At 38.4% G+C, this 14,187-nt stretch overlaps 2 protein-coding genes across 2 annotated transcripts in view; both read left to right on the top strand.

Moving 5' to 3' along the window:
- The window catches only part of Smg5 (Smg5 nonsense mediated mRNA decay factor), a 28,781-nt gene extending 24,752 nt beyond the window's left edge, over positions 1–4,029 (top strand). The window contains exons 12-15 of the mRNA XM_022066406.2: positions 1,366–1,633; positions 2,185–2,356; positions 2,783–2,943; positions 3,212–4,029. Of these exons, the coding sequence (XP_021922098.1) occupies positions 1,366–1,633; positions 2,185–2,356; positions 2,783–2,943; positions 3,212–3,279 (669 nt within the window). The 3' untranslated portion in view covers positions 3,280–4,029. The remainder of the gene's footprint in view (positions 1–1,365; positions 1,634–2,184; positions 2,357–2,782; positions 2,944–3,211) is intronic.
- A 3,414-nt stretch (positions 4,030–7,443) lies between these two features.
- Positions 7,444–14,187, top strand: part of LOC110830955 (transducin-like enhancer protein 3) — a 324,396-nt gene continuing 317,652 nt past the window's right edge. Inside the window, exon 1 of the mRNA XM_022066401.2 lies at positions 7,444–7,940. The gene's annotated coding sequence lies outside the window, so the exon portion shown is untranslated. The remainder of the gene's footprint in view (positions 7,941–14,187) is intronic.

Below are 14,187 nucleotides of genomic sequence, written 5' to 3'. Positions count from 1 at the left end.
ACTAGGTGGTCGTCCTGATATTCTGTAGTAACGCTAACGTTTCGTGTTAACTACACTACCTGTACCACTATATAACGTGTCTGCGATGGACATTTTCCGTGCTAACCATTATCAGTGTCATCTTTATATTCTCTGATTTAAAAAAAAATATGTGTTTTGGGGTCACCGTATACTGCAGCTCTGTATTTGAAACACACTCCTTCCCACTTGCAGGTATTCGCAAATATAAGTTGTATTAGCTAGTTAATGTCCTGGAGTCAGTAAGGACCTTTGAAACTTTTATTAAATTCTATCGCGAAGCACGGCGCAACATTCCAGTAGGCATCCATCTTCATACAGTGACTTGTTTATTACAAATTCACTAACGTATCGTCTGGGGGATGGATAAAGGGCCCTTTAGAGCCCCAGTTTTATAGAGACAGTCGCACCTCATCGTAACAGTACCAATACTAAGATACAAGGAGAGATGTGGATTTCTGAAAGACTGTATTTACCCTGTTATTCAGGTTAAAGGGGCTAAAAAATTGGCTAGCAGTTTAGTCGTGCAGAGCGTATGGAAGTAGAAAACATGAAATTGAGGGTGGAGGGGAGGGGGGGGGCAAGATAAATTCCACTTGAATAGCACGAGTTAATAGCAGCAGTTTAGAAGCTGTGTAAAAAGAAAATGCATAGTAGTAAAGGGGGATGAAGGGAGAGAAAACACTAGATTTTATTTCACCACTGCCAGCATTCTACAACCCACCCTTTTATGAATAGAGACGACCCTACTTTTTCATGTTTTTTTCCTTTCTTTTATTCATTTTTTTTTTTTTTTACCCACCCTGGCAGTCTTCCATCCAGTTTGGAGTGGTGAAGAGGTAGAACTGACTCCCTGCTGATCTGGTCCATGAGGATCAGAAACAGGAAATGATAAATAAGAAAAATAACAGAAGTTAAGGAAAAAGCCTGAAGATATTGTTTTATTTACCCGCGAACTCTGTGTTTGAGATTATCATAATTCATCTTTCATCTCCATGGTTTAGGTATTTTGATTTATGCAAATGGTTGCCAAGTCAACCTACCGGTGTTGAGCTTAAGTTGTAATTGAAGTCTTTCAGAGATATTACTTTGCCGCCTTTGAATAGTGATTAATGTCGAGGATTTTTTTTTGTTTGCGTGATGTTCTCCGTACTATTTTGTGCATTTATTATCTTTGTTCGTCGCCATCATTCTCATTGGCCATGGTTACGAGCATACCAGCCTCTGATCTGTCACATTCAATGTGTTCATTTACATTGTGCGATGACTGGTGATTTATACGGCAACAAGGTGTTATAGCTCTCTAAATTTAGAAGTTGAGGTGCAGTGACTGTTGACTGGTGGCAGGTGCCGGATGTTAATAATGCTGGAACCAACGATCAGTCAGCATCTGCCTCAAAGCCAGAAACATCGTCTCGCCGAGGGCAATTGATGCATCACATGGGCCAACTGTGGCTCCGTGCAGAAGTACGCGATTTGGAGTCTCGAGTTCGACATCGAGGTGCTGCCTTTTCACCTTACCTTGCTGTTGATAGTGATGCCCTCATTCATCACATGCACTTTGTGAAACAGTTGGTTGGAGCCCACAAATTCATCATCCTCATTCCATCTGTTGGTATGTACGGTCTTTTAACATCTGACTTTTTTTTTGTAGTGGAATCAAGTATGAGCAATCTCTGCTTACTGTTTGTGTGTGTGTGTGTGTGTCCCCCCCACCCTGGGTGATATTCATCTGTTGAATGTCACTACAGTCATTAGTAACTGTAATTCACTTACCTTCAAAGTGTTGATCCTATTAATATACATTATTAACTTCGCCAGAAATTGTTACATTACATTACGAAGGATATTACAGATCTTGTCGCGCATGAAATTATAAATCTAAAATTAATGTAGATACTAAGCACGTTTCTTCCGGTCTCATAGTCGCGTATGATACCATATTCACACGAAAATTGTTAGTTTAACCACATATTTTAATATATTTAAAAAAATTAGAATATTTGTTTAGTTATTTGTGATTAGAAAACAATACGACCCTCTGTTCTTACTGTCCAACAGTTTATACAGGTAAACTTTGCTTTGAGATTTTTATCTCCTATGCAAATTACAGACTAGAATGACTGGGGAAAAGAAATGTTTGCTTATATGTTACGGAATTCTCAGTTCTGTCAGCACTAGACGAGTTGAAGAGAGAGGTCGGAAAAGCTCGTGAGACAATTCGTTGGCTTGAATCTCAGTTCCAAAGAGGTAACCGTTTCCTGCGAGCCCAGCGATCTCATGAGCGTCTTCCTCTGCCCCTCATCAAGTACCCCAAGAAGAAGGATAAAGAGGCGTGGTAAGTTGATTTTATTTCAGATGGAACACTTATTGGTTATGTTCATTGTGTGAATTGTTTACCAAGTTTAAAGGTTTTTATTTGGTCCACTAGAATGAACTTCATCTGATGTTAAAAGACACGTTTATGAAGAAGGTTAAAGTGTCGTGTTTGGGCGTAATGTATTAAATTTATCGCTTGATGAGAACTTAAGAAAGGACGGCTTGTTAGTTGCTAACAAATGGCAGATGAGTACCTTAAATTCAGGCCAGAACTGCTTCCTTCTTCCATATCCTCTCCACGTCATTATTGATTCTGATCCTATATTCAGCGCTGTTTAATCTGAGCTACTGACAGTGCCTTTGGTTAAACCATAAATAAAATAACTAGCATCCCCGAAAAACAGGAGTCATCGATTCACAGTTAAGGGAGGTAATCGTATTGCAGGCTGTTTTTCCAAGTGGTAGAATGCTGCCACTATTTCAGCCAGCAGACCGGAGTACATGAGAGACATCCTGAGGTAGCCCTGGTTACACTTCTGACTGGGGGTGGCGCCAAAGACGAAGCCAGTAAAGGCTTCAGTTTCTTGGGGATTGCCACATCAGCAGGTAATGATATTGTCTTACAGTCATTTTTATGTCAGTGCAAGTGATAGCTGGCGTAGTTTATTCTCACTATTCAAATTATATCGATGATAGTTTTGCTATAAAATTGCTGTCTTCTAGTCTGGTAGAAGTCTGCTGACATTTCAGAGGTACTTGCTGCCTTCATCATCAGGCCGATGGAGGCAGCAGGCTCCTATAAACTTCTACGAGACTACAAAGCGTCACAACCCAGAAGACAGACGTCTTTATTCAAAAAATATATTAATTCCAGGCATCAACTTGGAGCATATAGAGTCATTTCACGCTAAATGGAAAACATCGAGTAAGAGCCATGGCTGACTCCTCACTTCCTGTACCAGCGAGAGAAGCTGGACGAAGCTACGACGACGACCACCACCGCCCCTTATAGCTAAGGAGGAATGCTGGGCAGAAGTGGGGGGGGGGGGGACATTGGGTGTAAGACAGATGACAGAAAACGAGTGGGGAGAGAGGTACAAGTTGTAATTGGCTATCGATACAGGGAGAGCGTAATTCTGTAATGATTACGTTTGATGCAGTATAATCGGTATATAATGTTTTTTCATTGAATAATCAAGTTTACTGCTGTATTTTGCTTTGGATTTAAGTTTGTGGAAAATTTTTAAACTTACGTCAGAGAGCCCGTGGAGATTTCTCGATAATGTTGTACGGGTTATACTGTAAGTCGCGCGGATGGATTCGGCGAGAAGGCGAAGTATCCCGACTGATTTCAGATAATTATTTAAGTATTTCCAGAATCTAGGTGTTATTCTATCTTTCGTTTTAATTAAAATAAATATATGTAACACTATGCGCATTTGCGTAGATCTTTCTACGTTTCCTTCGTAATACTTTCCTTGTCTTTTGAAACTTGTGCGCAGGATTGGCGACTCTTTAATTTTAACTTCTAATGGGTGCCAATGGTGTTATCAGTCACAGAATTTGCAGGATTGATGACGGTATGAAAACTGAGGGGGGGAAAAAGTAATCTTAAAGTTTTATTATGTAACGGTGGGTATCCAAGACATTGTTTATAATATCGTGTCTTAAAATTATGTATTATTCAGAATATTGACTTGTTTTATTTACATTCTACCTTTTTCCTTCTCCATACGTCCTGTTGAAATTAGAACTGTCCTTATAATTTATAGAACTAATGTTATCTTTCAAACCAAAAATTAGTTTATTTTTGGGAAACATTTTATTTTGTGGTTATATAACAGGGTAAGTTGGAAGCCTTTCCTAGAATGTCGTGTGTTTGTGCAGGCCCAACATCTTATTATTTCGGCGTTTTCTGTTACCTGTAGACATAGAACCATCCCAAAAAATAAAAATGGCTGTCTTCCGGGTTATAACACTATAGTTTCGTAGTTTACCAGACTACGTGAATCTACAACCCAGAAGATGGCTGTCTTCATACTTGCCACCATGAGAACATTACCCACGTCACATGAAATAACGTTAGTATTCAAGAGTTTGTTCCTTTTATATGGGAAGGTTTTGTATCTGTAGCCCTTTTTTGAGGGGCGCACTCAAAATATATCCGTAATAGGTGACAAGTTTCCCAACCACATCAAGGTAAAGATGGAGGCAACAAGCACCTCGCAGTCACTGGTAGACATGTACCAGATTAAATGGCACATCTCGGAAGACATATTCATAATCACCACCTTCAGAACCTGAAATCTAACCTATTATACCGTCAGGTAGGTTGTGGCGTACAAGCTAAACGCACGCTGTAGAGCATACGTTCTTCTGAATTTCGTCTTGGCAAATACTGCGTTATGTGAAGTCAATGATCTTTGGCCCTGCAGATCCCAAATCTTTAATTTGATCTTGCGTAAGATTAATGTAGTGAAGAGTTGTATGGCAGTGGGACTTGAACCCAAACAGCTTGATCATAAAATTAAGGAGAGAAAAGAAAATAGTTCCTCACGTTACAACAGAGTTTTGACGGTACTGATGGCTGTGTTACTTACAAATATATTTTTCTTAAAAATGAAGTACGCTTTTAAAAATATTTTATGTAAACCCTCTCTACAATCATAAAAATACGTCCAAAGTGACTTTTGGCACCGTGTTTATACTAGACTGGTCAATTGATACCAATGTTATTGTCAGGTCGGAGAAGGCAGATGTGCACATGCTCGTACACATTCAGGAATACCATGAAAGCTTCCATCATAAAATTAGGAATGTTGGCTGAAATTAAGTTAGTTGGAAACTAGTTGCTCTCAAAATAAATATTACTGACATTTGCCAGATGTAGCGAACCTGTGATTTGATGCCAATAATTCAACCAGCATTGATGTATATTTAATTAAAAGCAAAAGTGAAGTACAGTATTATGGTTATTATTATTATTAGTGTTCTGTCTGACGACAGGTCCATATGAACAGGATCCTTCCATCCTTTTCTCGGACTGGGACCTGTTCATATACGTTCTTGGCAGATGATCCAGAAGTGGTTTGCCATTGCCTTCTTCTGTGTGTGAATGGAGTAATTTTGGGATGCCACGGAGAAACCGGGGAAGCCCCCCGGAGGAAAACTCCGTGTTGCCTAGACCACGGCCTTGCCCAACACAAGTTATAAATTCGGGCACCGCCGGGAATCGAACCCGAGACCCCATGATTACAAGGCCAGTGATCTTAGCAGGTTTGTTAGGTTACGAAATACATTTGGCCATTTCAACCACAGGAGAATCACCACTTACTCACTGAACAGCAGGAAGGCTGTTCTGAACGTGCTCGTAAGTAGAAAATAAAAAAGGTTGGTCACCCTTCCCTCCGGCCTTCACCTAACTGACCAGCGATATTACCAACATCTCTGTCTGTAGTCACGTACAAACCTCAAACAACTTAATATCTTAGCAGCAAAATGCTATACAGAATAAAACAAACCTTTAATACAAATTTGTATAGCACTCGTGCATGATTCAGATCATATTACAAATTGTAAAGGACGTGGTTTTTGTCAAGTTCGTCTGGTTCTGTAAGCTATGAAGCTACATCATGGAGACGACCTGTATTAATTGGTTTGTAAAATGCTTGCGCGTTAATACGTTATTAAGCTATAATTAAGGCGGTTATGAAAGCAAATTGGTAAGAACGGCGGGAGGTATGGGAGAGGCAACACTGCACACTATATTGGTGAACAGCGTTTCATAGCGGAGGAAACCGTTGAGGAGGGAGGCTGGAGTAAACTCATTAGACTCTAGGAATCTAGCTCCAGTAAATGAGACGAAAAGTGGTAGGAGAGGGTGAAGGGTTGTAGAGGAAATAGAAGTTGTGGGAAGGGAATGAGGGTTCTACTCTTGCCACTCTAAAGTTTGCTCAACCGGGTAATTATAATGAACGTTCGGAATTACCACAACGACAACAGATTTGCGTAAGCAATTTGGCTGCTTCCAAGTAGGAAAGAATTTTTGGGTGTATCAGTTTCAATAAACAGACCTATACGCTCACACAAAGGTAACGTGTTTAATATCTTTTTTATAAACAACGTCTCTTTGGTAATTTCGAGGTCATGAATTAAATATTCACTTTTCTGTCATCGTATTTATTTACGGTGGACAATGGTTGCCGTGAAGTTTCAGGCTATCTAAATACACTGAGATGGCAGGTTCAAATCCCGATCGTTTCGGCAAAGATTTTTTTTATAAATTGAATTCATGAGTTACTTTGTAAATTAAGAGCTGACGTCCGCCTAAGAAATTCATGAAAAGCGCATACTGAATTTAGAAAATGTGTTTGACAAGATGGGAATAAACTTTATGTCAAGCCGTATGACCAATTAATGCTCTACTAGAGTGAATTATTAGCAATTGGTATAATTTCCAAATGTCGAAATGTCTTAGAAATGTTTCGTTTTAATCTGGCATTTATTAGTCTAAAGTAACAATATGTGGCATATTTTCCATAAATTTGTTGCATTTCATTATTAGGACGATAACACATCACTGACAGATCTAAAAAATTTTTAAGAATTCACATTTTATGCAAGCCTATTTCCCTATATCTTAATTAGATGTGTACTGGACTCTCTTAACATCGATATTCTTTGCTGTGAGAAATGGAGTCGATCCCATAAATTTAGAAAAGTTTATTAAACTTTATGCTGATATCGGTGAAACGTCTTATCCCAGTACACTTTGAATACAGAAACAATGCTGGATATGAGATCCTGTATTTGAAAATGTACTGAACTAATTATTATATTCATAAGTGATCGGCATTCTGTTAGGTTTGTAGTCGATAAATACTGGGGATATTTTTCCTACTGAGTTCTTTGCATATGAGCCAATTCATTCATAAGACATCTCTGGGCAGACAGGCGAACTACACCCACGCACAGATTATTGTCGTCTTAATCTTTCTCACGGTAACTAAATCAAACTCACTTTACTTTGTTTATGTTGGTAGTTGTTGTTACCGCCCTTTCTTGCAATGCGTAATGAACGCATCCCAAACAGCACAATAACGCCGTCGGCCATCGCTACCAGAAACGTGGGAAAAAGATTGCCGGTAAAGGTGCAGAAATGTAGAATAGCATGTGGAGTTTGTGTTTCGCGTTTTGTGTGCGTTGATATCGGAAAACTGTATTTCAATACTGAACTTGCAGAAACAAAGAGAAAAGTTATTTGAGCGTCAATTTAAATATCAACAGTTCGGTTTTTGGAGTGCAACCTTCACAGTGATATTAGGCCTATAGCGTCACCGGTGTTTGTGTGTTTTTAATACAGTGTGTAACATCTGGGCCATAATATTGTTCGTCCATCATAAGAAAGTTTGTTGTTTCTACCAAAGACGTATCGTGTTTATGAATTACCGTGTTTTTATCGCTTGTGATAAATGTGAAGATTTTACGTGTAAAGTTAGTTAGTTAGTTTGTTAGTTGTTTTCCTTCTTCTTCGTGAGATATATAGGCCCACAGGATATGGAGAAAACAGAATGGGCATTTATTAAGAGTCCTTCATGATGCTGGTAAGTAAAAATATTTATCATTTTTTCGAAGTACAGTAGCCGGCACGAATATGAACGCTTGATAGAATCCGATGAGGTGTCGGTCGGTCAAGTCTGTATACTCTAAAAAAAAAATTGTAACTGTTTCAAGACACCGGAATCAAATTTTCATCATCTAAACTAGTACTTTCTTTTATTAACAATATGCACAGGGTCCTAAATTTTGGAAAGAAAGGTAGATCACCCAAAAATTGCACACACCAATACTAGGCCGATCGTTCAAGGACAAGCTTTCAGATATTCATTCCGTGCCTGTAATCAGTAACTTTACCGACAATCAATACGAATAAATATATGTCACTGTATGTAATTAAATACAATGAAGGTAAGATGTCAGGTTCTCACGGTGGCGAGTATGAAGTTGACTGTCTCCTAGTCCAGTAGAAGTTTACCGATGTCTCAGATACGCTTCCTGTCTCTATTAGGTCAATAACCTCCGTCATCGTAGCAAGCATCTGTAAAACATGCGTAACAGCACAGAAGACAGTCATCCAAATATAATGAAAATCCCATATAATTAATGCAGACATGACAATGCTCTGGGAGCATCACGAATCCTAGTCTTTTATAATTCTGCATAAAGTGTTGTTCTTTTAGTCTGTTGATTCTCTCTCCTGCTCTCGTTATTTTCCGCACACTGAATGTACCGAACGTATAGTTCGATTTGTCTGTTGGGTCAGGTTACTGACAGTTTGGAGAGTTTCATCTTGCGCATTTCCCAGTTTCGGGCTGTGTTGATGGTATTGTCAAATCGCTAGCAAACTCAGCACATCCGTGCAGTAGCGTATTTACTCTGTGTACACGCCAGAGGCGAAGCTGCCGGACTCATAACATTTGCTTTCTGGGTCCCAGCGAACGATTCATGCGGGAGAACGCCAGTATCCAAACCCGTTAACGCAGTTTGAATTTGTTCGCAAATTCAGTTGTGTGCCGAGAACCAACAGCATATATGAGGGTCATATAGACCAGGTTTGCTAAGCATTTCGCCTCTGAACATAAACTTATGGACATGGCAGCCCTGTTCCTTTCCCCATTCCTCCTCTGGTAGACAGCTTCACATCACGGTGACGAAGTACGACATGAGCTGATTAGGTAATTATGTGTTGCATTATATACATCATGCACCGTTTCCTTCATTATCTGTAGGTACAGCGTATGCTGGATATGGGGTGGCTAATGGTGTTATAGTACGGCACAGTAGGGGGTTAAATAGAGCAGAAATCTGTACCTTTAGGTTGTGTAAGGATCCTTTGCCAGCGCGTCGAAGGCGCATAAACTGATGTGATTGTTTATTTACGTGTTACAGAACATTCGACGTTCTGTGATGTGGTCAGGGTTACAGGATTGATGTTTGCGGCGTAATGGATATATAAATAAGTAGACTTAAAATATGAACAGCGTTTTCTGAAAGATGTTCCTTGATTTTTAAGAATTCGTTCAAATGTAATCAGTAAATTTTTTTGTGAGTATTAAATTTTTAATTTTGCCATAATATTACTTGATAGAAACAAAACGTTGATGCGTAAGTTTTTTTGTTTAAATCTTTACTGAAATGTGGGGTAGAAAGAAGTTTTTTTTACACCGGGAATTTAAATTACCCAGAGGACAACAGATACAGTTTTAATGCTCTAACTTCCATTCAATATGAGTCATATTTTTTCACAGTTGCTAGCAGATTTTATTAATATAGATACCAAAATAAAAATGCCCACTGATGCACTTAATTGTATGTTTTTCATTGGTTGTCTCTCTGGTCCATTATATCAATGATCAGTTGGCTGATGGCGTCCAAGAAACAAACCGTGTTTACATTTATATCAAACGGAACTTATAAATTTTAAATGAATATTCATCGGTTCTTGAAACAAGTGGGCTATTGTACTTGCCATTGGACTTTAGTGTTAATCAAGTTACGTTCATTTCTCGGAATTATTTCATATGGAGACAGCTTGTTAACCTGTAACATATACAGACCTGGTTGTAACTTAAATATTTTTAGCGAATTTTTTGTGCATATAGGCAGGCCTACGTGTATACGTATATACCCAAGTGGAAACATTATTTTTCGTACCATGTAAATTAGAACCAGAGGATCCTCGAGTGAGCTTGGCCTGGGGATTTGTGTCCCCCCCCTCCGTCCCTCCCTCCCCACTCTCTATCATAGGTTGTATCGGACCATCCCGACGGACAGGGTAAATATTACATCACCCCCTGTTTAACAGCACTGACTGTAGGAACATACACACAGTTTCCGCGTTTTAAAACAAATAGCAACGAACTCTTTGCTCTGTGACATAGACGATATTAAAAACGAGCTACTGACTCATGAGGTCGTAATGTATTCATTGTGTTATGTATAGATTAGTAGATTTAATTGTTGTTAATTTCTTTCTTATTAATACGAATTATTTATTATCTAAAATAGTGTAAACAACTGGCTTTAGTAATATAAAGTATTTAATATTAAAAGCTGTTGTATAAATAATAGCTTTCCTTTATAATGTGGAAATGTGTTGCACGTAAGAATTAAAAAATCCTGTTATTGAAGGTAGGATGTTCGATTGTATGCCCCACTCAGTTGAATTAAATTCTTTTACAGGGTAGGAATGAGATAAAAGATAAATATTTCAGCGCTGGCCTAGATACGTTTACAACGTGATTTAAGTTCTAAATGCTGTCTTGAAGATTAATGAATAATTTGATCCCTACATAGTAAGTAAGCACCTTGACTTACGGAGGTCATCCTTACGCCTTGCCTTGTATTTTATGTTATTTATGTAAGAGTTTGTTTGGAACTTCTTTATGTTTTCCTCAGCGAAGATGGTAATGATGTTATGAATTCACTCGCGGGAAATAGTACATTAATCAAACTTCTTAAATGGTTTTCTACAAGATTCTCTTTCAACACTTGCTGTTATTCTAATGATGTTTTGGGTGATAAATACTCTGAAGACGGGAGCACATTTTACTTCCGAAACACTTACATGTCAAAAGTTAGGAAAAAATAAAGTGAATAATTTGTAGGGCTACATAATAGGTACTAAACTATGCAGCATCCTTGGACCAGAAAATTCGTAACCATTAGCAACAGGACCTCGGTATACCGCACGCACAATGGGCAAGCATGACTAAGAATTTGTCCCGCGGGTTATTAGCGATTCCATTACCACGTCGATTCTCTGGCCATCTGCCATTTGCTTCGCAGTGTAATTGGTTGTGTGTATCACTCGCCCTTTCATTCTACAGTCTGTCCTTGTCTCTTACTATCAGCATTCTGTGTACGCCCTCGCAGAAGTGGCTAATAGTTTGCCACACCACTAAATGTTTTTAATATACAAAAGAAAGGGCAGCGTCATAATAATATCATATTATTATTTAAATACCTTAGTACTGTCGAGGTGATTTAATAATATTGATTTTCTGCACCACCTGACGTCTAGGGCAGAATTCGCGTTCTGCGTCACAAGTAATTTGCCTGCATATTCGATTGATTCCCATAAACTTGTCCAGTGCTTAACGTTCTGCGTTTTAGAATTCTGAAGAATTGGGTTTATATAGATTTAAATGTCTCTTGTGCTGAAAATTGTCCTGGGATGTTGCGCCGTACAGTCTTTTAGAAAATTGACCGTCGTTTCAGAACTGCTTATTGGTTCATTCATTGCTATGATGATGGAGGCAGTAAGAACTTCTGAAACGTCTGAAGTCTTCATTATTTTTAAATAATGATAATAACTAAGACATGAATTAAAGTGGCCTCCTTCTAGTCTTATTCGCCGTGTTGCAGCGGCAGCTTCTCTGGCATGCGTGTCGTGCGTGTAGTATGACCGTCGTTTGCAGGCTGTATTTCAAAGCTGTATTTGCAACAAAACATCGCCCCGTCTCACGGGATCTGTTTGAAGCATGGCCCCCTCTCGGGTTCAAATGTCAACTCGATCTTCCGACAAGATTTTTCTAGTTTTCCTAAGTCGCTCTAGGAAAATGTCGTTTTGGCGACGATCTCTTCCTTCCACATTATTTCCAATTAATCGTTTAATAATTTAAGCTGTTTAAGCGTCGTTATGTAACTCATAAATAAACCAGTCAGCACAATTTTCATCTGTTAGAAAAAAATTTATCAGAAATCTGTAATAAAACAGACCTACCATTAAATAAGTAATCATTTAATTAGCGATTACAGAAAATATGAAGGAAGCCATATCGCAAATATTATTAGAAGTTTGAGGGCAAATAAAAACAAATAGGAATGCGAGGAATTTGTATGCTTAATATCTGTGGGCTGGCCATACAAGAACTGAAAGTAATGACTGTAAAATGTTTAAAAAAACTGAATCACATATCGATGTTCCATAGAATTTTTATAGCAAATCTGTAAAATTTATTTCGAGGACCGCTTCTACCAGCTGGTAGTTAATTCTGCTGCTAAAATCTGCTAGTGAAACCAATTCTTTAACAGGCATTACCTGGTAGTGCTATTTGTCATGACGTTGAACCGAACCGTATTTTTCATACAAAATACTCAGCAACGTCCTATAGCCCTAACTGAACGTTTTTATTAAATAAATCATACACACACACACAATGCAAATGGTTTAAAACACGTTTTACTTTAAAGCTATGCGCGCGTGTGTGATTTGCGAGTGGAGAAATGAAGTGATTTTACTAACAGCCGAAAAGCTGATTATGTTGCTTTATTCGTCTGGGTCCATTTTAACAGCTTCGCATGGAGTGAAAAATTAATAAAATTAACTTAAACTAAACAAAGCTAAAACCAATGACGTCACATATTTATTACCACAAATCTGCGTTACAATCCGTGCCTTTCAACTTGCAGTATCCATGAAAAATAAGATAAAATAAAATATCCTAATTAGTAAGAAAGTTAATACACTCAAGAATTCTTGTGATTAAAGGACGAAATGGGCAGATGGTCAAAATCTCAACTATCTTCATGTGTCAAAATAAATATTTATTCAGGTGTCCCAAAAAGGTGTTTTACACATATTCACTGAATTAAATTAATACATTTTAATAAACTAAACCATTAAATACCTCAGCATTAGCACTTAGTGAATAAGCTGATCCAGTGTAAGTGTTCAAAATTACCACCGTTAGCTTTGTGGCACAGGTGATACCTATGAGATCAGTAACAGGGTTAATATTCCGTATTATTATATGTATAGATCTTATTAGGACCCCCTGTGAATTTGAATATCGGATCGATTGGCGATCCGTGCAACAATACTTGCTTTCCACACCACTAGGCGGCTGTGCGATTTCTATAGTCCTGTCAGAAATCTTTGCGCGCCACAGAACAAACCCTAAACTTAGAAACAATTCATGGGTTAATTTCGCCGGACTGATTTCTGCGTCTCTGAGTTTAAACGTGCTACAGAAGTCACCCTTGCCTGGGTCCCCCGTTCTCATCTCGGTCTGCACAAGTCATTCTTCAGTATCTGTTTATATTCCTACCAATTTTCAATAGTAACTACTGTGTGTAAGGCAATTTTCCTTTTGGATCCCTAAATGACGGAGCTGTTCATTTGTTTTGTGTGCTAGATTAACAGTCCGATTCTAGTCCGTTGGAATGGAAACAAATCAAAATCATTGCATTTATTTACGTGATTCGGGTTGCTACATCACGGCTGGGACCCAGCGAAACGCATTTGTTTTAAAATAATTTTAATTTAATTTTTTGACTCGAAACGTTAAGCTGTTGCTTCTAGTTAAACATGCACAGCAGCACATAAGTTGGTACTTGCAGATTGGTGTGTGCGAAATGAATTAACTCTTATACTAATTTTTCGTTATTGTCATATATATCTTACTTTATACATTTTATTTATTTTTTTTAAATGAAAATAAGTTTTTTCCTTTTTTCGAGGCTTGAGCATATCTATGACCTCTTTGTAATCCAATTCTAATCATTTCTGTTCTTTATATAGGCCTATGTAATAAAGACGAATACTTCGGTTGCAATTTGGCAGGAACTACAGTGGTTGGGAGGCATTTTTAATTCTTTTCAACAGACACTTCGCCGCTCGTGTATGCAATCCCGCGTAGTGTTGTAGCAAGAGTTCTCTTGGGATTAAGTGGTCAGCCGCTGCTGGCTGCGGCTTTGCTGCTCTTGAATTTAGAAACAGCAACAGCGTTGTCTCTGGGCAAGTGTTGGTCGCATTTGTGGGGCAGCAAGGGTCTAGTAATGGACAGT

This window comes from Zootermopsis nevadensis, unplaced genomic scaffold, assembly GCF_977971745.1.
Source record: "Zootermopsis nevadensis isolate Lab colony 2312 unplaced genomic scaffold, Znev_1.0 Znev_ptg000008l, whole genome shotgun sequence".
NCBI classification, from domain to species: domain Eukaryota; kingdom Metazoa; phylum Arthropoda; class Insecta; order Blattodea; family Termopsidae; genus Zootermopsis; species Zootermopsis nevadensis.
The sequence above is the reverse complement of the archived record's forward strand: the minus strand, read 5'-3'. Positions and strand labels throughout refer to the sequence as shown.